This window comes from Pleurodeles waltl, chromosome 7, assembly GCF_031143425.1.
Source record: "Pleurodeles waltl isolate 20211129_DDA chromosome 7, aPleWal1.hap1.20221129, whole genome shotgun sequence".
NCBI lineage: Eukaryota > Metazoa > Chordata > Amphibia > Caudata > Salamandridae > Pleurodeles > Pleurodeles waltl.
Genome location: NC_090446.1, coordinates 611,517,896 through 611,539,463, shown reverse-complemented (window position 1 = coordinate 611,539,463; position 21,568 = coordinate 611,517,896). Strand labels below are relative to the sequence as shown.

At 43.9% G+C, this 21,568-nt stretch overlaps 1 protein-coding gene across 2 annotated transcripts in view; it reads right to left on the bottom strand.

Annotated features, from left to right (window-relative positions):
• The window catches only part of SNCB (synuclein beta), a 95,529-nt gene that overhangs the window by 32,288 nt on the left and 41,673 nt on the right, over positions 1–21,568 (bottom strand). For both annotated transcript variants that reach the window (XM_069244561.1, XM_069244562.1), the window contains exon 4: positions 12,560–12,678. In XM_069244561.1, coding sequence (XP_069100662.1) covers positions 12,560–12,678 — 119 coding nt within the window. The remainder of the gene's footprint in view (positions 1–12,559; positions 12,679–21,568) is intronic.

Sequence of the window (21,568 nt, the reverse complement as noted above, 5' to 3'; positions counted from 1 at the left end):
AAAGGATCACCTTCCGACTTCTCACCCACGCACACAAAGCCCTCCACGACAAGGGACCGGAATACCTCAACAGACGGCTCAACTTCTACGTCCCCACCCGCCCCCTCCGCTCCTCTGGCCTCGCACTCGCCGCCGTCCCTCGCATCCGACGCTCCACGGCGGGTGGGAGATCTTTCTCCTTCCTGGCGGCCAAGACCTGGAACTCCCTCCCCACCAGCCTCAGGACCACCCAGGACCACTCCGCTTTCCGGAGACTCCTAAAGACCTGGCTGTTCGAGCAGCGATAACCACCCCCTTTGTCCCTAGCGCCTTGAGACCCGCACGGGTGAGTAGCGCGCTTTATAAATGCTAATGATTTGATTTGATTTGATTTGATTTGTTGGTGGATACATGTTTTTTTTAATTAAAATATACTTCGCTTTTATTTTGGATCTCAGGCTTGTAAACGCAATCTAAACGAAAATCAGTACCTACATGTAATGTGCCTAACATATCTGTAATCATATCTGTTATCAGGCTTGCGTTGCTGTGTCGTTGTATGACTTCTTCGTAAAACATCATGTGCCTCATCTGACTACAGTTGTCTAATGAGATGCACATTTTATTTGAAGTCTTCTAACACCCACTTAACACCCCTATCTAAAAAAGCCTGCTTTAGCTCACACCTATTCACAGTCTGTCTGGAAGGCACCTGCTGCTCTGCTGCTGTGCTTTAAAGGCGCACACACAAAACCAAGCCTGGGGGAAGGGATTCCTTGGAATCATAGTCTGGACATTTGATATCAAAAAGGGCAGGTCACTTTCCGAGATGCCCACTGCCGACCCAACTCAACTGAGCAACTTCTCACCCATCTCCCTGTAACCTATCCAGCTAAAGTGATTGAGAAGGCAATCAACACGCAGCTTGCAACCCACTTCAAACCTCACCATATTCTAGACAACACTAAATCAGAATTCAGAACGAACCACAGCACAAAATTAACACTCATTGTGGCCACTGAAGACATTCTAATCCTCCTGTACTTAGGAGAAACAGCGACTCTCTTCCTGCTGACCTCTCTGTGGCGTTCTACACTGTCTCTCACAACACCCTCCTAAGAAGACTGCACGAGTTTTGCATACAAGTATCCACTCTCTAATGGATCTGTTCCTGCCTCACAGTAAGAACCCAAAGGGTTAGGCTGCCACCTTTCACATCAGAGACCAATCAACTGATATGTCCCACAGGGATTGTCCCTCATCCCCACCCTTTTCAACATAAATATGACACCGCTCACCGACATCATCCGATCACAAGACATCACCAACATCTCCTATACAGATGACATCCAGCTCGTCGTCTCTGAGACAGACAAGACAACCAGAACCAGCTTCACAACTGCATGACCATGGAAGCAGTCGGATGACAACCAACTGCCGGGAGCTCAACTCCGATAAGACGGAAGTACTGGTCTTTGGCAACAAGACCTCCCCATGGGATTCCACCTGGTGCAGTGCTTAATTTGAGTCAGTGATTTCCGGTGCTCGGCACCGGCACTTAATTGCCAACACTGGCACTTATGACACTGCCACATAGTGGCACCGTTTCTGTAACAGAGATGAGCAAAACAACAATTGTTCATTAATTCATTATACATTAAAAACAAAGACATTCTTATAGCATTGGGGGCTCGAACAGGCTCAACTGTCAGCCTAGTAGTTGTGTGATGCTTAGTATTTATGCAGGTATGTCATTGGCAGTGCTGGCAGGGGCTATTGATGGAGCAAGCTGTGGTGGCTGACAGAGCTAGGACTAACAACCAAACTCAAAGACCATGCAAGAAATCTAGGGATCATCTTAGACAACAAGCTGAACGTGATGGCTCAAATCAATGAAGTGTGCACCTTCTGCTTCCACATTCTACACAAGCTGCAAAGGATCTTCAAATGGTTGCCTCGGAACACCAGACAGAAGGTCACAAAAGCACCCTTCACCAGCAGGCTGGACTACTACAACACTCTCTACGGGGAAATCTCCAAACAACTCCTACACAGACTACAGATCATCCACAACACTGCCGCAGGACTCATTATCGACCTCTCATGCCGCACCCACATAACACCCAACCTCAGGAAGCTTCACTGGCTTCCCCATTCAGAAGCACAGCCAATTCAAACTTCTTACAAACAAATACAAAGCCTTACACAACACAGGACCAGAATAACTGAGCAGTCGGATACACTTTAATCAACCCACCAGACACCTCTGTTGTGCCTCAGTCTCACTAGTGCATATTTGCTGCATCCACAAAAGCAAAACTGGAGGGAGCTCATTCTCCTGCATTGCATCCAAGACATGGAACGACCTCCCTCAACACATCAGAGTCTCCTCCTCACTTCTTGAGTTCTGCAAGAAGCTGAAGATCTGGTTCTTCGTATAAGCACCTTTGGGATCACACACCTACACACCTGCCCAAGTGCCTGGATACTCTTGGAGGTGATTAGTGTGCTATACAAATCAACATAACATAACCTTCTCAGACAGAGAAAATGTTCAGCTTTTCAAGATGTATGCAGTAGTATCAACACAGGGGTGTTGACATTTCTTTGCTGTATTTTGAGCTGGACTGGTCAGAATTGGCTGGATTTTGAAGTGGACAAAGGAGCTTCTTAGGTTTGATGCTCTCCTGTGCGATCTTAGATGTTACTATGCAAAGCAAGCTGAGAGAATTTTGGTGCCACTAGACACAGGAATTAATTTAGAGTAATAGTAGGAACAGGTGTGCATGGGACCTTTCTCCGTATTTGTTTACCATCACCTAGCATAGACATACCAGCTCCCATTTTTAGAACCTTTGCTTGGCACTCTGGCCTTTTAAAACTATCTAAAACATTTTAAAAGCGCTAATTCAGGGAGCCCTGAACCAAGAGGAATGCCTGCTAAAATCCAGTCCTGAAGATTTGTGAATTTGCTGTGAAGTGTCTTTGAAGCTTAATGAAGTCCTAGTGCCATGGAAATGCTGACATGTGAGGTGCTAGAGTGGATGCATCATACATGTGTGCCTGTGGGGTGCGCCGTCAAGTCTGATTTTCTACAATTGTTAAAACTCTTTGACTGTTCTATAATATATCGAACAGGAACAGGGTGCAAAGTAAAATACTTTACTAAGCAGTTTTTGTGTTTCTCTGGCTTCCTGCTTTATCATCAACAAAAAAATCTCAACGCAATGTTTGGATAAAGCAACGAGTGGCACACGAGTAGGCTCCCATTTTATAACCTTGTTGAGTGTGATAATAACTGTTTATTGAATTTGACTGCTTTTTTAAAAATAATTCGATTTTTAAAATAATTACTTTTTATTCATAGGTCTCTAACTCCGGGCCTTTTAAACGTACCTTTGACTACTGTTCTTTTCTACTCACGCCGCATTTGAGCACCGGAGCCTGTGGTTAGTGGCCACCGGTTGCTCAGCTTTCTTTTACCCTTCTTCCTGTCTGGGACATTTCTATACCGCCATTTTGTCAGGTTGACGGTATAGTCTTTTTCTCTCCCCAAAGCCGGCTCAGGCTGCCTCTCGTCAGTATTTAATGACGGAGGGGAGCCGGCCGCGCTGCGGCCGCGTGCAGCGGGCGCGCCAAAGGCAAGCCCGTCTGCGCCCGTCAAAGGCAAGCCCGTCTGCGCCCGTCCGCGCCCTGGAGCGTTCTGAGCATCCTGAGCCCAGAGATGCTGTTCTTTTTTCCCCAACGAGGTTAGCCTACTCTTCTCCGCAACTATTGGCTTGTAGGACCTCTAATCCTTGTCTCTCCCATTCAAGCGACCCTCATTTCCCCTTCCTTCTTTCCTGCCCATGCTGTGGTTGGACCGCCTTGCTCTCTACGTCCTCTGAAACTCCTTCTCCCCACCCAGCAAGAATGATGCTGCTTAACTGCCGATCCCTCCCCGCTCATTCTCTACACATCTATAATCTCCTTGAAGACCTTTTGCCTGATGTACTGTTTCTTACAGAAACCTGGCTCGATGAAGACTCTACAGTACACATCTGTACTTCTCTGCCTTCTATTTATTCCATGATTCATCTAGATAGGCCCGCCACCAGAGGTGGTGGAATAGCTATCATTCATAAAACTACTATTAAATGCACCACCTTACCCTTAGATATTCCTGACTGTGTGAGCCTAATGTTCTCACTATGTTTGTCCCCCACTTTCACCTTTTCAGGTATCTTGCTCTATCGACCTCCTGGACCTGTGCTACGTTTCCTGGATTCTCTTCTGGAGGTTGCAGCCAGTCATATCTGCAATCTCTCCAACTTAACCATTTTAGGAGATTTTAATATTCATCTCGACAACTCCGACTGCCCTTCGGCTAAATTACTGGCAACCTCTCTCGCAGCACTCCAACTAACTCAGCATGTATCTGGTCCGACCCACCAGAAGGGTCACATGTTGGATCTTATATTCAGCAATATTGCCAACTTGCTGACGGCCCCTCCCCTGCCATTACTCTGGACCAATCACTCCCTTCTCTCTTTCACTTTCCCGTATGAGGCCACCCAAGGGCACTTCCCCAGTACTACCACATCTGGACGTATTTGGCCAAAACTGGACCCGGAAGAATGGCGTAAGGCCCTCTTGACCCATGGCAAAACCGGTCACTCATCTGCCCCAGAAACTGCAGCCTCTTTTGATAAATGGATCTCATCCTCCTTGGATGTTGTTCTACCCATCAGAACCAGAGTAGTTCCCTCACCCCTCAAATCTAAACCCTGTTTCTCCCCTTACCTGCTTGAACTCAAAAAGAACTGTAAAAAACTTGAGAGACTGTGGCGTAAAAACTACAGTCTCTCGAACAGAGAGATCTACAAGCGATCAGTCAGAACCTATCACCACAATATTAAAATTGCCCAGTCTACCTTTTATGGGAAAAAAATAGAATGTTCTTCATGTCCTCAGAAAGAAATCTTTCAAATCTTTAGAGATCTGACCTCCCCTCCCATTTCTACCCCCATGACGGAAGCCTCCGTCTCCTACAGTAATCGACTGGCATCTTTTTTTCAGGACAAAGTCATCAGTATACAGGGAGTGCAGAATTATTAGGCAAATTAGTATTTTGACCACATCATCCTCTTTATGCATGTTGTCTTACTCCAAGCTGTATAGGCTCGAAAGCCTACTACCAATTAAGCATATTAGGTGATGTGCATCTCTGTAATGAGAAGGGGTGTGGTCTAATGACATCAACACCCTATATCAGGTGTGCATAATTATTAGGCAACTTCCTTTCCTTTGGCAAAATGGGTCAAAAGAAGGACTTGACAGGCTCAGAAAAGTCAAAAATAGTGAGATATCTTGCAGAGGGATGCAGCACTCTTAAAATTGCAAAGCTTCTGAAGCGTGATCATCGAACAATCAAGCGTTTCATTCAAAATAGTCAACAGGGTCGCAAGAAGCGTGTGGAAAAACCAAGGCGCAAAATAACTGCCCATGAACTGAGAAAAGTCAAGCGTGCAGCTGCCACGATGCCACTTGCCACCAGTTTGGCCATATTTCAGAGCTGCAACATCACTGGAGTGCCCAAAAGCACAAGGTGTGCAATACTCAGAGACATGGCCAAGGTAAGAAAGGCTGAAAGACGACCACCACTGAACAAGACACACAAGCTGAAACGTCAAGACTGGGCCAAGAAATATCTCAAGACTGATTTTTCTAAGGTTTTATGGACTGATGAAATGAAAGTGAGTCTTGATGGGCCAGATGGATGGGCCCGTGGCTGGATTGGTAAAGGGCAGAGAGCTCCAGTCCGACTCAGACGCCAGCAAGGTGGAGGTGGAGTACTGGTTTGGGCTGGTATCATCAAAGATGAGCTTGTGGGGCCTTTTCGGGTTGAGGATGGAGTCAAGCTCAACTCCCAGTCCTACTGCCAGTTCCTGGAAGACACCTTCTTCAAGCAGTGGTACAGGAAGAAGTCTGCATCCTTCAAGAAAAACATGATTTTCATGCAGGACAATGCTCCATCACACGCGTCCAAGTACTCCACAGCGTGGCTGGCAAGAAAGGGTATAAAAGAAGGAAATCTAATGACATGGCCTCCATGTTCACCTGATCTGAACCCCATTGAGAACCTGTGGTCCATCATCAAATGTGAGATTTACAAGGAGGGAAAACAGTACACCTCTCTGAACAGTGTCTGGGAGGCTGTGGTTGCTGCTGCACGCAATGTTGATGGTGAACAGATCAAAACACTGACAGAATCCATGGATGGCAGGCTTTTGAGTGTCCTTGCAAAGAAAGGTGGCTATATTGGTCACTGATTTGTTTTTGTTTTGTTTTTGAATGTCAGAAATGTATATTTGTGAATGTTGAGATGTTATATTGGTTTCACTGCTAATAATAAATAATTGAAATGGGTATATATTTTTTTTTTGTTAAGTTGCCTAATAATTATGCACAGTAATAGTCACCTGCACACACAGATATCCCCCTAACATAGCTAAAACTAAAAACAAACTAAAAACTACTTCCATAAATATTCAGCTTTGATATTAATGAGTTTTTTGGGTTCATTGAGAACATGGTTGTTGTTCAATAATAAAATTAATCCTCAAAAATACAACTTGCCTAATAATTCTGCACTCCCTGTATACTCTGGGTTTCTCGACTATATGAATAATCCCTCTATTTGTAATGACATTGACTCCCATCCTGTAGGAGTCTCTCTAACCTCCTTCCCCCCTCTCACCGAGGAGGTGACCATTAACTTCCTGTCCAAAATTAAATCCGGCTCCCCTCTGGACCCCGCCCCTCCCTCTGCTCTCTTGCAGGTAGCAGGCACCATTGCTCCTCCTCTCACTAAAATTCTTAACAGCTCCTTATCCTCGGGCTCCCTTCCCCAGTCATTTAAACATGCTGTGGTTAAGCCCCTTCTGAAGAAACCCAAACTTGACCCCACTTTATTGGAAAATTTCAGACCTATTGCCCTCCTCCCTATCTCCCCAAAAATCCTTGAGAAACATGTCAACACTGAACTAACCAACTATCTCGAAAGCAATGAACTTCTTCATCCCACCCAAATGGGCTTTAGAGCCTTGCACAGCACTGAGTCAGCTCTCCTTACAGTAACTGAGTCGGCCCGCCAGCTCTTAGACCTAGGGTCTCACGTAGCCATCATCCTGCTTGACCTAAGTGCAGCTTTCGACACTGTCGACCACGATCTTCTCTGTCGGAGATTATCAGATGTAGGAGTCGGAGGTTCCACCCTCTCTTGGTTTTCCTCCTTCCTTAAAGATAGATCTTTCCAAGTCTTGGACCGGACCTTCTTTTCTGGCCTTTTCCCCTTGGCTTGTGGAGTCCCCCAGGGTTCGTCCCTTAGCCCCACTCTCTTTAACATTTACTTGTCACCTTTAGCTGGAGTAGTTGCCCCTCATAATCTGTCCTTGGTCACCTATGCAGATGACACCCAGTTAGAGGTATCCCTCTCCAGCTCTGGAGACTCGCCGGTGACCAATCTCTCCCGCTGTATGAGTGACATCGCCAAATGGATGACCAAGTCCAAACTCAAATTTAACGATGGAAAATCGGAAGTCCTGGTTTTGGGCAACGGTCCCCCCGCTCTTCCCCTTCCCTCGCTCTCAGATGCCTTCAGCACTCTTCCTCTCCCTAAATCTCAGGTTAAAACTCTAGGTGGGATTCTTGACCCCAGGCTTACTATGGACTCCCAAGCCAGTAAAGTTTCTTCTACCTGTTTTGGTCTTATGCGCATGTTCAGAAAGATTCTCTCTCTGCTTCCTCCTACAGCCAGAAGAATTCTCATCCAAGCCTTAATTCTTACCCGGCTGGATTACGGAAACTCCCTGTTCCTCAGCTCCCCTCTTTATGTTATAAAGAAGCTGCAAAGAGTGCAAAATGCAGCTGCCAGGCTTCTTACTCACTCCTCAAAATATTCATCCGCCAAATTGGCTATCTCCACCCTCCACTGGCTCCCCATCAAAGAACGGATCCATTTTAAATCTCTTTGCATTGTCCATAGGGCCCTACATGGTAAAGGTCCCATCTCTCTAAGGAAACGCATTTCCTTGCATACTCCTTCTAGGATCTTACGTTCCTCCTCTCTTAGGTATGCACACACTTCTCGATCTAAGAGAGCCTGGGGCAACAATTCCTTTTCCAGTAAGGCCTCCCACCTTTGGAATACCCTTCCTTTGGAGCTCCGCTATGAACTCTCCGAGCACCTCTTTAGGAAAAAGCTCAAAACTTTTTTATTCTGTAATTAGCATTGTTTCCCCCTCCTATTCGTGCTTTGCTGCTTTTAGCACTGGGATGCCTTCGGGTCGCCATGCGCTTTATAAATCTTTAAAACTAAACTAAACTAAACTTTTCTTGTGCTTTATTTTTTATCCATTTTCCATTTACCTTGCAATTTTTTATTTTTGTGTTTCCTTTAACTTTTCTTCCCTTGATTCTAATCATTTACATTTTTAAATATTTTGATTAATAAAGACCTGGGGCCTGATTTGGAGTTTGGCAGCCAGGGTAGTCAGTCATAAACTCAACAGTGTATCCTGTCATTGAATACGCAGTTTGTCCACCTTATGTGTAGCTGGGTGGACTTCAAGTCCCCCTTTGACGGAGTTGATTAAAAGTTTTCTCCTACGGCCTGGCAGAGTAGAGGCCATGGGAGGATAGGCATTACACTTCCCACACTATGGAAGGTGGATGGTTTAATGACCTTTTTTTCCTATCCATCACTGCCTGGTAAAACCTGGTGGTGAGGGACAGACAAAATGTATAATGACCTCACACCACGGGAGGAACCTCCTAGAATGTGATGCCCATGAATATTTTTTGTCAGAAACAAACTGTCCCTTTTGAGGTTTGTTCCTGACAAATTAAATAATTTAATGGTTTGAAGGATGGCTGCCAAAGCCACCAGCAACGGTCGAGTAAACCTTTTGTGCCTTGAAGTGAACCGTCACAACGGTGGTTCCTTTCAAGGTATAGAGATGACTGCTGGGCTGGCAGTCATCTCTAATGCTGGCAGACCGTAGTCCATCAGTTGGCGTGGATAATGTCTTCTGCCACAGAACAGATGCAGTACCATTTGTCGAAGTCTAAAACAGGCCCTTGACTTTTTAATAAACTTGGTTTAGACCTTCACATTCTTTATAAGAACTTTATTGTGGTATGGTTACACTGACAGATGTAAATAGCTCACATATTTACTTATCTTTCTGGCAAGCGCACCTAAAAGTGTGAAACAATAACAAAAAATTCAATATGATGACTTTGACATTGATGTCAGTCCAGTGGAGCAGGGTGAGCCTGGGCATATACAGATCAGGACGACTATGCAAGAACTGCATTACTTTTCTCTAATTTATTGTTTGTGTAATCCTCCTGAGCGACTACATAGAATGAAATTGCTAAATACCCCTTCCTGTTCTAGGTGCGGCAAAGGAAGCAAGTCCTGGGCTCAAACTACCCGTTTGCCCCAAATTACCAATAATTTGGGAACCCATCCTTCAGGATGTCACAAAGTTATTCAGCTCAAAGATGGACCCTCCTCGGTCTGTTGCCATGCTGTGGTGACCTAGCTGAGTGAGGGATCATTCTTGTTCATCATCTCCCTGACTGCCCGGGCCTACTTGCAAGGGCTTGGGAATGCCAACACGTGAGCAGCTGGAAGGCTCATCTCAGGATGCTCTTCTGTTTCTGCCAGTACATCAGAGGCTTCAGCAGCAGCTCGTTCCCTTCAAGAAAGCCATGAAGACCCACTTATTAGATTTTGAGTTGTTAACTGGTCGGGTTCTTAGCGCCTATTCACCCTGACGGAGAGGTTTGAATTTTATAAAACATATTTCATAAGTCTGTTGATGATGAAGAGGAGGAACGCTTAGTGAGTAAATGCACAGTCACTATGGCATGAGGAAGTTAGAAGAATTATTGACAAACAAGAAAAATGCTCAATGAGTAGGGAGCGGTAAAGGGATTAAGGCAGAGCAAGAGGGTAAGAAAAGGGAGATGAAACAGTAGCTACCACTGTAACACGCATTTTATCTCTAAGAACTCATATTCTATCTCTACAAAACTAGAAGGTCTTTTTTTATTTACTGATCTATCATTTTGCTGGACTCATTCCAGCCTGCGTTGCGTTGCCTTGTTTTATTTTATTTGTTACAACTACACCCTGTTAAACTTCACTGTATTTGATTGTTTATTCCTTTATGAAACTGAAACAGTGCTGTCCCTTGTTGCCCTTCTGTTGGCTTTAACAGTAAAAAAAATGCGAGTAAGGGATCTTTAAAGGCAACCTTTGTTACTCTTTGGTGCCTGTGCTAACCCTGGTTGTGTATAGACTTCACTTACAGTCTGGCGCAACGTGCTCGCTTTCATTGCAACCGCCAGCTCTGTACTGACCATTCGCACAGGCAGGGCCACTGAAATTATGTGGTGAGAAGTAATCAAATTAAGTGGCAAGGTTTTATGAATTATGTGACAAGAAAATGCAAATGATGGGGCATAAGGCGGCACATTTTTTGATAGTGTCAGTTCATTTTTTTGTCATTTTTATACGTTAACATTGTCTAAACAAAGGTTTCAATTTGTTAGTACCAGTTTAACACTCAAAAACAGTAATATGTAACTGAAAGGTGAACAGTCAACCTTTGCGAAGTGCAACATGCGTCACTGCATTTTTCATAACTCTTAGTCAGTTTAAGCTGGAAACAAACATTTTTTTGTTACAGTCTGCAGATTATGCAGCAGATGATGGATTTTGTGGTAAATGCGGCAAATCCATAATTACGTGAAAAATGCCACAGCATTGCATAATTCCAGTGGTGCTGACCTCAGGGCTGCTGCTTCCCCTGCAACTGTATTTTTTCGTCCAACATTGTGGTGATGTGCGGCAGATATTTTAATTGAAAGCAAAAAGACCGAGATCTCAGTAGCTCCTTCTTAGGTGTCAATGATTCTTCCAGTGCTGGTTTACAATTTGCATTTTGGTATTTATAGCCCTGCAATTTCAATGCATAGACAATATACATAAAGCAGAATACAAAGAAAAACCAGGACGGTGAGAACGAATAGCCTGTGACATGAGACTGCATGCGATCTATGCATAATCCAACTTGGTGCTGGTGTTTGTTGAGGGGGTCTGGCCTCCCTTGAATCTCAGGCAGCATGCAGGTATATGTATAATTTATTGAGGTGCAGCTTTCCACGGAGCTGAAGCCATTTGTTCATGTTTTCCTTTGCTCCTTTTCAAACTACATCGAATGATTCCTTGTGTTTCCCCAAAACACAGTGACTAACTCATATTCACAGTGCAAAATCTGAATTATTACCTTAATATAACTCTAACTGTTGCAGCCATGTTTTCTTACTCATGCTAACCGTACCTACAGGAGTGGTGGCAGTCTATGACATTTTGGGGCTCTCTTTCAAAGTAGAAAGTGTTGATCATCTTTCTCAGCCTAAAAATGCAACATTCCTGTTACAACTTAAAGTCATCTTCTTCGTTTCTCATGACTTAGGCATCTGTGCCCCAGTCGGTTATAAAGGGGGTTATAAGCATGGTTTATTATCCTTTCCTTGTGAAAGGGTTTGCAGCAGTTGCTGCTGTTGGGGGGGGGGGGTAACGCGCCTCCTCCCAAGCGGAGGAGCTGCCACTGCTGTGCCCTCCTTTTCTTTTACAGAGGCAAGTGCCTGGTTTTAGAAACCTTTATCTAAAATGGTATCAATTTGTGCTTTGCCCTTGCTTACTGAGTTCCCTCGACAACAGTTTGCTGAGGAACCCCCTGGTTGACCGAATCTGTGATTCACAGATGACTAATTTTCCTTTTGTTAAGGCACCAGGCCCTAATCAGAGTTTGATTGGGGTGTGCACGAATTTTCCTTCACAACAAATGAACAGGCTTGTCCACTTTGTAATGCATCAGGATAGCCGCCTATTCACCTCTCGAAGAGGGAACACATTTTCCAAGCAGCCCTTTCTCCTACATCTCTGTGCATAAGCCCAAGAAATTTGCAGTAACTGATTCGGAACACACATTCCCCAGATCTTACGCAAAGCACTAAAGCACTTCTTTCTGGGTGTTTATCCACAAACATTCCTTTGTAGCCTCCCACGGCGAAAGGTTTACCACTGATCGCAAAGATCCCCTCTTAGTCTCACTCATTATGTATGTGCATCGACAGGTTTGCCACAGCATGAAATGAGCGCTCTCTGAAGCATGGCACTTAAACTCTTCCATGAACTTACCCTAAACCAAGCACGCACAATGAAGGAAGTAGCCACTCATTTGACTAAAGTGAGTATAATTAGGTTTTGTGGGGTAAAATATCTCAGCAATCACAGCTCCCAAGGCGGGGCAAGTAATTCCTTGTCAGACACAACTTTTCCAATCTTTGTCTTTTACAAAACATTGTTTTCAGGTGTGTTAAGTCCTACTGGTTCAACCGACTGAACCAAGACTGCAACACTCAGCATTCATTCACTTAGTAAATGAAGCCTGGGAGTGGAACATTCTGGGTTGGGTGTAAGTGCTAAATGTAGACATATTTCCTGCCGCGCGGTTCTCACCTTGAAGTCCGTAGGGAAGTCATCCTTCTTCACTAGGCCCGTGGCTGCTGCAATGTTTCCTGCACCTGAGAACACCGCACCGCCCAGCTGAGAGGCCTGCTCCTTCGTCTTCTCAGCCACTGAAAAGAGACCACAGTGAACAGTGAAGGCGAGAAAGACAATTTGCTTAATTCGTTGGTACAGAGGGTTGTATTACATAGAAGCACAGAAGGCTGTGTTCTGAGTAAGGTATGTTAACTGTCATGTATGTAGCACACAGTTTGACATTATTATGATAGGATGCTCGCAATCTGTGCTTTGCAGCTTTCATCCAAGAGCCTCCCAACCTCCTCATCCCTAGGAAACTGTTATCACCTGATACTGGGTAAAGCCAATATTTCTTTAAAAATACATACGTACGTTGTCCTGTTACACACGGTTCCTTTGGCTTCCTCACACCTTCCACAGGAGCCCATCACAACTTAGCCAGAACACAGTTCAGTGTTCTCTGCAGCAGTCTAGGTCAATGGTACCTTGTGGGTTGAGGGATATTGCGAGAACATTAATTAGTCCCTCAGGGTCCTATCTCGGTAGACGTGTACAGATGATATTCTTTTGCCCTCCACTGACTGGCCCCACGTGGATTATTGAGCCACTTGTAATGCAGACCCTAGTTGGCCTTCTCCTTCCAAGGAAACCATTATTTCAATTGAAACCATTGCTTCAGAGATGTCAGCGGAGAGGAGGCGAGACAATTCATGGAATTCTGCCCATGGACAGTGGCACACAAGCTAAAATGTGATTTTAATGTTCAGACGGGTGGTGGAGTATGGTATGTACTCTTATTAGGGCCTGGTGCATAACCAGAATAAGTATTTCTGTGGTTAGCCGGAGCATGGGTAACCAGGGCTGACAAGGCCATCCAGCTGCACTGGCATTTCCCTGATAGGCTGCAGGCCAAAGGGGTGCTTTGTGAACAGGCTGGGCTGCCATGACCCAACCATGAAAGCCGTGCCCTCTTGTGGTGCAGGTGTGGTTGGAATGTTCTTGCTACGGCTTATTTTGCTTTTCGGCCTATCTCTGCTGGTAACTATTTTCTAAAGCTTTCAAGTCTTTACTGCTTGAACATGTTTGGGTGGCTGCCATATCACAATTAAATACAATGCAATGAAAAGAGTTGCACATTCTCTGACTTTTAGTCAGAGAGGCATATTTCCTTACAGAACAAGGGGAATCCACCATTTTAAAAGTCTCTGTATGTGGGATCATGTGGGACATCATTTTCCCTGTAGGGTGCCGGGTCAGGGGGCTGCTTTCAGAGCCGGAAGAGTTGCTATGACCCGACCATGAAAGCTTCCAGGACCGTATAAGCACTGCTGCTTCCTGTAGAGTGGGACTGATGTGAACATTTTTCCATGACTGATTTTTCTTTCCTGTTCGACCCTGCTGGTGCAGAGGGGTTATTCCGCAATGCGATAGCATCCTATTGATTGGGTCACTTCCTGTTCCTTGAAGTTATAAAACACTTTGAAGATGCACTTCTTACAATTGAGCAGCACCGAGTTCGACTCAGTACACAGGTTCAGGGAACATTATGGGCACACACAGACCCTCCTGTTTACAGAACTGGAAGTGCACACTTTCTGTGGGAAATGTGTCCAGTGTTGAATAATCTCCTTTTTTGCAGTTGAGCCCTACATCTTATCTAAATTAAATACGATTGGCAAAATAATGTTACAGAAGAGTTTCATTATTGATGCTAGCAGGAGTGGATGCTTCGTGGCTCAGAATGCATGGAGGTACTTTACTTGACATGTTGTATCTCCTGTTTAAAACTTTCGATTGTGTTCAAAGTCAAAGTTTATTACTAGATCGAAAATATTATTTCATCATCAAGACATAGGCAATACCAAAAATACATTATAGAAATCATGGCAATTAATCATGTTAATAAATCAAACCCTAAATGTCCAGCAAATACTTAAGGAAGACGTTATTAGAAGAATAAAAACCCTAACATCTTGCAAGGGTAGTCTCAGTGCATGCAGATGTTCTAACGTTGAGCTAACAATTTTCTTCTAATAAATCATGCTGCATAAAGGAATTTAGTTATAGACACTGCAATAGCCGTCGAGGAGTCATTTTTACAGATCCTAAGGGCATGTATTTGGTTTGTCAAGCTCAGGCACCGACATAAAGAAACAATCCATCTGCTTCTGAGGTTAGCATACTTTGGGCAGAAAAACATCAAATGTTCCTCAGTTTCATCCTGAAACATACAATAATGGCATTCTGATTGACCAGGCTTGGCTGAAGTGTAAACAGCAATTGGAAGGGTGCCATACCCAAACTGCAAAAATAATGAGTGGGCACGCAGCAGGAGAATATAATTAAAAAATCTCTGTCTTAGGTATGGATTTGTGGAATGAAAAGTGTCTTGTAAGGCTACCTATGTGGCTGAACAGTTCATTCTGGGCCACAGCTCTCTCATAAAATCTTGATTTAACCAATGGGCCCACATTGGCTGGGACAGATGAGGGATCATCCAAAAAATTAGCTAGGCCTAACCCAATCCATGCTTTTTGACCTAAGCCAACCACTTGAGCTTCTCGGAGGATTGCAGTTTGATAATATCAATGAGCCCCTCTTTAAGGGGGCATAGTTAATAAGTGACCCAAATACGCACCCAATAGAGTAACAGTCTCAAAGCAACCAACCCAATAACAGGGTTCATATCAAGGTCCAATGTTAATGGCACAAATGGTGTTCCCCTCCCTTACCCAGTTAAACCTGGTGCCCAAAGGACCCATATGCCAATATCCATATAGTTCAGCACCATGATTGTATTTTATAGATTTTCTTTGCATGGAGAATTGGGAACCACGAGGCCTTTTTTCAACCTAATAATTGACCCTGCTCTTTGGTTCAGCAGATATGAGCTTTTGAGAATCTGAGGATCCTAGAGGCCTAAGTGGGCCAAACAAATCCCTAGGTAATCAAATTCAGCTGACCTTTTCCAGTGCTCCCATACCTAGCTTTTTGATGTATTTCACCCTTGTCTTCCTGGAATAGATCATCGGTTTAGTTTCAGAGACATTTATTTCACAACCATATTCAGAAAAGAGCAGATTACATTTGTCCACAAGATTTTGAAGAACCACGTTAGTTTTGGCCAATAAAAGGGTGTCATCGGCAAAAATGAGAGCCAGGAATTTCTGTCCTGCAAGGGTAGGGGAATCATTGCCACATTTGGTCAGATATTTGATGCATTTGTCTATATAGAGGAGAAAAAGGGTGGAGGCCAAGACACAGCCCTGACGCACACCCTTGACAATGGGAATAGCCTTGGTTCATTTTCCTTATGTGCCACATCGAATTGTAGTGAAGGTCCCCTCATGGAGTTGCATGATTATATTTAACAAGTTGCAGGGGATTCTCAACCCATGTAAACTTCCCATATTTTCTCACTAGGTACCAGATCTAAGGCAGCAGTGAGGTCAATGAATGCTACAAAATGTTCTCCCCCTCCAACATCTACAGTCTTCCACTACACCAAAAGGAAGCAGAAGGCCTGGTCAATTGAGCTGGTCTTTGATCTAAATCCTGCCAGGAGGTTGGATAGGATATGATTATCATTAATCCAGTCCAAAAGCCGCTCCAGGACTTTTTTACAACAACCATTCAGAGATTATCCAACAGGCTAATTGGATAATAGTTTGACTGGGTATTTGGGCTCCCTTTCTAGGAAATGGGGATGATCTCTGCCCCTCTCCATGAAGTGGGCATTGCTGTCCCAGCTGCAATTGCATTTGTAACAGTGTTAAAGTAAGGGACCTGGATGTTGGCGTTGGATTTACAGAGGTCAGCTGGGATCTTGTCTAATACAGGGGCCTTCCCTTGCTTTAGTAAGGCAACCACAAAAGCGGCATCTTACAGGAACAGAGGGCAACTTAAATGTAGAAAATCCCTCTGTGAAAGCAGAGGCCAGATCTGTCTCATGTGCACGAGAGTAAAGGTTTAATTTGTATTTATTTTGAGTCCCAGGTAGATGAAGTCCATTTAGAAGGTATTTTAACCTGTTTCAGTAATCCTCCGATTTATTTTTACAGAGCTCCATAATTTTGGTCACGTTTAAATTTATCATTATTCCCAGTACATTGCAATACTCTTTCAGAACATTAATATTGTGCAGCAGCCCTTCTTTTGTGGGCACTAGTATGATATGTCATCTGCATATGCCAGGCACTTTATTTACATATCCTTCAACATCCGTCCTGGAGACAGACATTCCTGTAATAGGAGAGACAAAGGCACCATCAGAAAGGGTGAGCTGAGGCTGCATGAGTGTCTGACTCCCAAATTTAGCAGATTGAGGCCTACCCAGATTTATTATTTTATAAAATCTTTCACCTTTTGCAGCCTGAAGTAATTTAGGGCCTTATTACAACCTTGAAGGAGGAGTTTCCTCTGTCACAAATCGGACAGACCCAGATCTCAACCGCTGTATTACAATCTCCATTCAATATAATGGGATCATAATATGGTGGATGGGATATCCACCACATTTGTGATGGAGGAAACCCCTCCGTCAAGGTCATAATGAGCCCTTAATGTTTATTCTTGTTAGCATAATGAATCAAATTATTTTAGGAAGTAAAGAAACGGAAGATAATATTTTAACCACTTTGGGTCTTGACATATGTGCAGACTGGGGACTGTAAGGTATTGTCAATGGTTTGGTGTTTATGTAGGATACCTATCAAGCTCCTATGTTAAATATCACTGTCAATTTGAGCTGCAGAATATTTGGTTTGTAGGTCTGTAACAGTGTTGGTTGAAGCCTGTCTAGCTATAGATTATGTGCTGTGTCATCTCCTGCTATCTAATGTTAGGCTTAGAAGTTGATTTTCTTCGAAAAATTTTGGTTTTAAGGTGACTCGTGGTACCGTCCCATAAACCCTAAATGTACAAAGTCCACCTCAGGTTGCTTTTTCCACCTCTGGGCTTGGGCATGTTTCAGCTTCTCCATTGCTATTCCATTGCTCATCAGTTTACCATGATGAGCCTGGGGAATTGGGAAGAGAAAACCACCACCAAGGCATCCAACATTATCAGAACAAATTTGACCACCTCAGAACCAAATAATTCGAAGAGGCTGGTTTCAGGCCATATTACAATAACTCATCTGAGGGGAAAGTATGGGAAATACACAATTTACAATCTGCTCTTCTTAGAACAGTTCGGTTACAAACCCAATGTTGGGTTTTCCACAAATCTTGAGTCTTCCCGGGGACCACGATAAATCCCACTCTTCAGCATGCAGCTCATTCTGCTGCTATAAGACAATACAGCATTGATGGGACAGAGAAGTAGGGATTCAGCACAAAGGCACCAGTAAGAATCCTTCAGTAGCTTCAGCTGAAATCTTTGAGGGTTTTGACCACAACAGGATTTGTTTGACCACAACAAGGATTTCATTGTTCTCCTGGCATTGCAGAAGCCCATAAGAAGTTCAATCTCTTGAGGACTCAAACTCCAGAGATGCAAGATCTCTTGATGCCTTGACAAAATCTACTCCCTTGAAAAAGCCAACACCAAGATTTTCTTGAACTGACACCGAAGACCAGAAAAATGATTCTGGCCTTGTAAGGAAACAATCCAGTATACCATAAAGGATCATCTCTCTGGGAACAATCTTAAAAGTAGATTCAGCTCCATGCTGAGAGACATCCATGAGAGCTTCATGCCTTGACTGAGATGCCAACACCAAACAAATCTCAGCTGTCATCTCTGCCAACAGTAGTCTGTTCAGTACCAAAAGGCACCTTCAACAAATGAGGAAGCTCGAGGCATTTCACCTTGTAGATGAGAGGAAGCAGAAGCTCCACCACTGCCGAAGTTGACTTCGAAGCCAAAAAGTGCTATAACTCTGAACACATATCCAGCAGAAATGAAGAAGGACCCTCATGTCTTACTACAGGCTGATGGAATTGTTGCAACCCTCCCCCCCACAATCTGCTAGCTGGCAAGGGAAAGGTCATATCTAACACCACCATTGGTTGTGCCTCAGCTGCACAGTTAGTATTTCTAAACAAGTTAGAAGCAGTGTCTTGCTAAGATGACATGCATAGCTTAAAATTTCAGGGTTCAGATTTCAGAAACAAAAGACACAATTAGCTCAAAAAGCTTGCCCTTGCTCTGCAAGTCAAAGTTCCAGCAGCACCAAGATTTTCAGGAAGGACAACAGTCAAGTAGACAGCAATAGTATTCAAGAGGAAACTTTTGTGCCAATGGAAGGGAGAAGGTCTGAGGGGTCCACGGTAGAGCCACCTCTGCCACAAAGCAGTACCAGTCCTCTCATTTCTCCTAAGTCACTGACCCTCCACCCAACCCTGGTTAGGGGAAGAATTGTGCTATATCTTCCGCACAAGAGGAAATAACCTTAGATCAATGTCTGCTATCCAAGATCACCCACAGTTACTCATCAGAGTTACACAATATTCCTCCAAATCTACTGCCATGCCCTCACAGATTCTATAAGGATCATTTGATGCTTTTGATGGAAGAGATGCAGGCAGTCTTACAAAAAAAGGCTATCCAAATAGAGTCTGTATATCATCAGGGACATGGACTGTGCTCCCTATACGTCCTAATCCCCAAATTGGCAAAGCATTAGGACTGGTTTTGGACTAGAGAGTACTAAACAACTACATCACTTTCAATCACTCACTTATAGTTGTGGGGAACGTAATTATTTCTCTTGATCTGAAAGAGGCATACTTTCAAATCCCCACATTCAGACACATCAACAGTACCTGAGCTTTGTAGTATGTGAAACCCATTATCAATTCAAAGTACTACAGATCCTTGCTGTAGTAGCAGTGCATTTGTGGAAGGGTCACATGCATGTGTTTCAATACCTAGATGACTGGCTAGTGAAATAAGGTGCAATACTTCGCCCACACCCAGCAGTTTATTCTCCTTCTACACTATTAGGCTTCACAATAAATGCCAAAATGTCACACTTGTCTACAAGAATCAAGTTTTCCTAGGGGTCACATTCAATCTGCTCATAGGGAAGACATTTCCAAGCAACAGGAAGGTGATGATATTTCAAAGGTTTTTTACCTCTTTACATGAGGTCATGTCATGTGACAGTCAGAATGATAATGAAAGTGTTAGGGATGATGGCGTTGTAGATAACTCTAGCAGTGAATAAAAAATCAGCTCTTGAAAGAATGCGTGGCCAGATTGTAACACGGACCATCTAGTGGTAATAGGCCACCGTGTTCAGCACAAACTGAAGCGTTGAACAATGAAATTATTTATGGCCAGGTCATTTCTAGGCATACCCCTGCATGTGACAATCAATACAGACAGTGTTCCTAGCATGTTGGGGAGTATACATGACCATTCTAATAATACAGAGACAGTGGGCTCCCCTTGCTTCCCAGTAGTGCGATAAATCTGCACGCGAATGAAAATGTGCAGAAAATTAGACTTAGGGAAAACAGGGAAAAAGGGATAGGAAAGGGACTTGACTGGCAGTTGAACTGTAATACAGATATTTCGTGCAACACGTATGTCAGCACTGTGGAACATAAATATAGTTTGTCAATCTTACACATTTACTTGTGCAATTTACATCATGGAAGCAAATAAAGTGGAGCCTCAGAAGGTGTGTGCTAGAGGAGAGGTACTCTTGGCTATTGGTTAAAATGTAGTAGGATGGCACACCAATAGTTAGATTCAATCAGAAATGATTCTTAAATAAGAGGAGAACATAAATGAATGGTCAAAAACAACAAAGGCACAATTGAAGGGGGAGCTAGTGGTGAACTAGGACTGACAGCAAAAAAACCTGGCTTCCGTTTAAACTGCCCTGCCACTCTTAACCTGGAAAATAAGCTAAACCCATGGCTGGTGCTGTCGTGGAATCCCCTAGACTAGCAGTGGTGGCCATCTTGTTTTGGGAAGGTACTGCCTTTTCCAGCCATCGTGTTGTGCCCGGCCTTCCAAACCACTCCATCTCCCATCCATTGGCCATTCCACTGCATATCGCAGCCCACATCTTTGTAAGCCTTGGTGTTTACCCTCTTCTTGGATTTGGGATCTGTGTAGGAAATCAGCGGATTCCTGGTATGGGTACACATTCACTCCCACTTTCAGGCTAGCTCTACGGATTTGGTATTGTGCCATAAATCATCAGAATAGCCCATGGCTTATCAGAAACAGATAAAACCACTCCAGTAATTGTATTTCACATGCTCCCTCATCGTGCTATCATGGTTGAACTTGATTTGTTCTTCTACGTAAGTGCACCTTTTCCATGCAAAGTGCACTGATTCCACATGTTGACGTCAGCACTATATGAAACTGTTAAAAGAAAATAATAAATCATCCACATGAAAAGCTAAAACTTTTTCCAGACCTGCTTAGTAAACACAACTACAAGGCACAGAGCCTTGAGCTCTGACAGCTGAGGTCTTATAGTTTGGTTATTTACGGCCTCCAGAAGACTGTATGCAAATTCTCCATAAATCTCTAGAAAGCTTACCACTCAAACATATTAAGCAGGTAAATGGAAATGCTTCGTGTATTTTTGCAATCTTCTCATTGAATCCTTCACAGCTACAATACAGAACATTGCAGCATATTTACAAACCCCTTGCGACCCTTAGCGCTGCCGTAGTGACTTTTTTTTTATGCTACGGTGGCGCTAAACAGGCCCTCACCCTGTGCCATAGTTACAAAGTGGCGCAATGCTTACATTGCGCCACTTTGTAAACCCTTGCTCCACATTATACCTGCACCAGATATAATGTATGCAAGAGGGGCGTACCCCCGCAGGGAGTCCCAAAATAATGGCGCACTGAAATTTACATGATTTGACTGTACCATTCTAGCATCATTTGTTAATGCCTGCCCATGGCAGGCATGAAAGTGATGTTAGGCTATTTCCTATGAGGGCTCCCAAGCTTTGCTGGACTAACATCAACATTTTTGCCCCCAGTCCAGCAAAGCGCCACA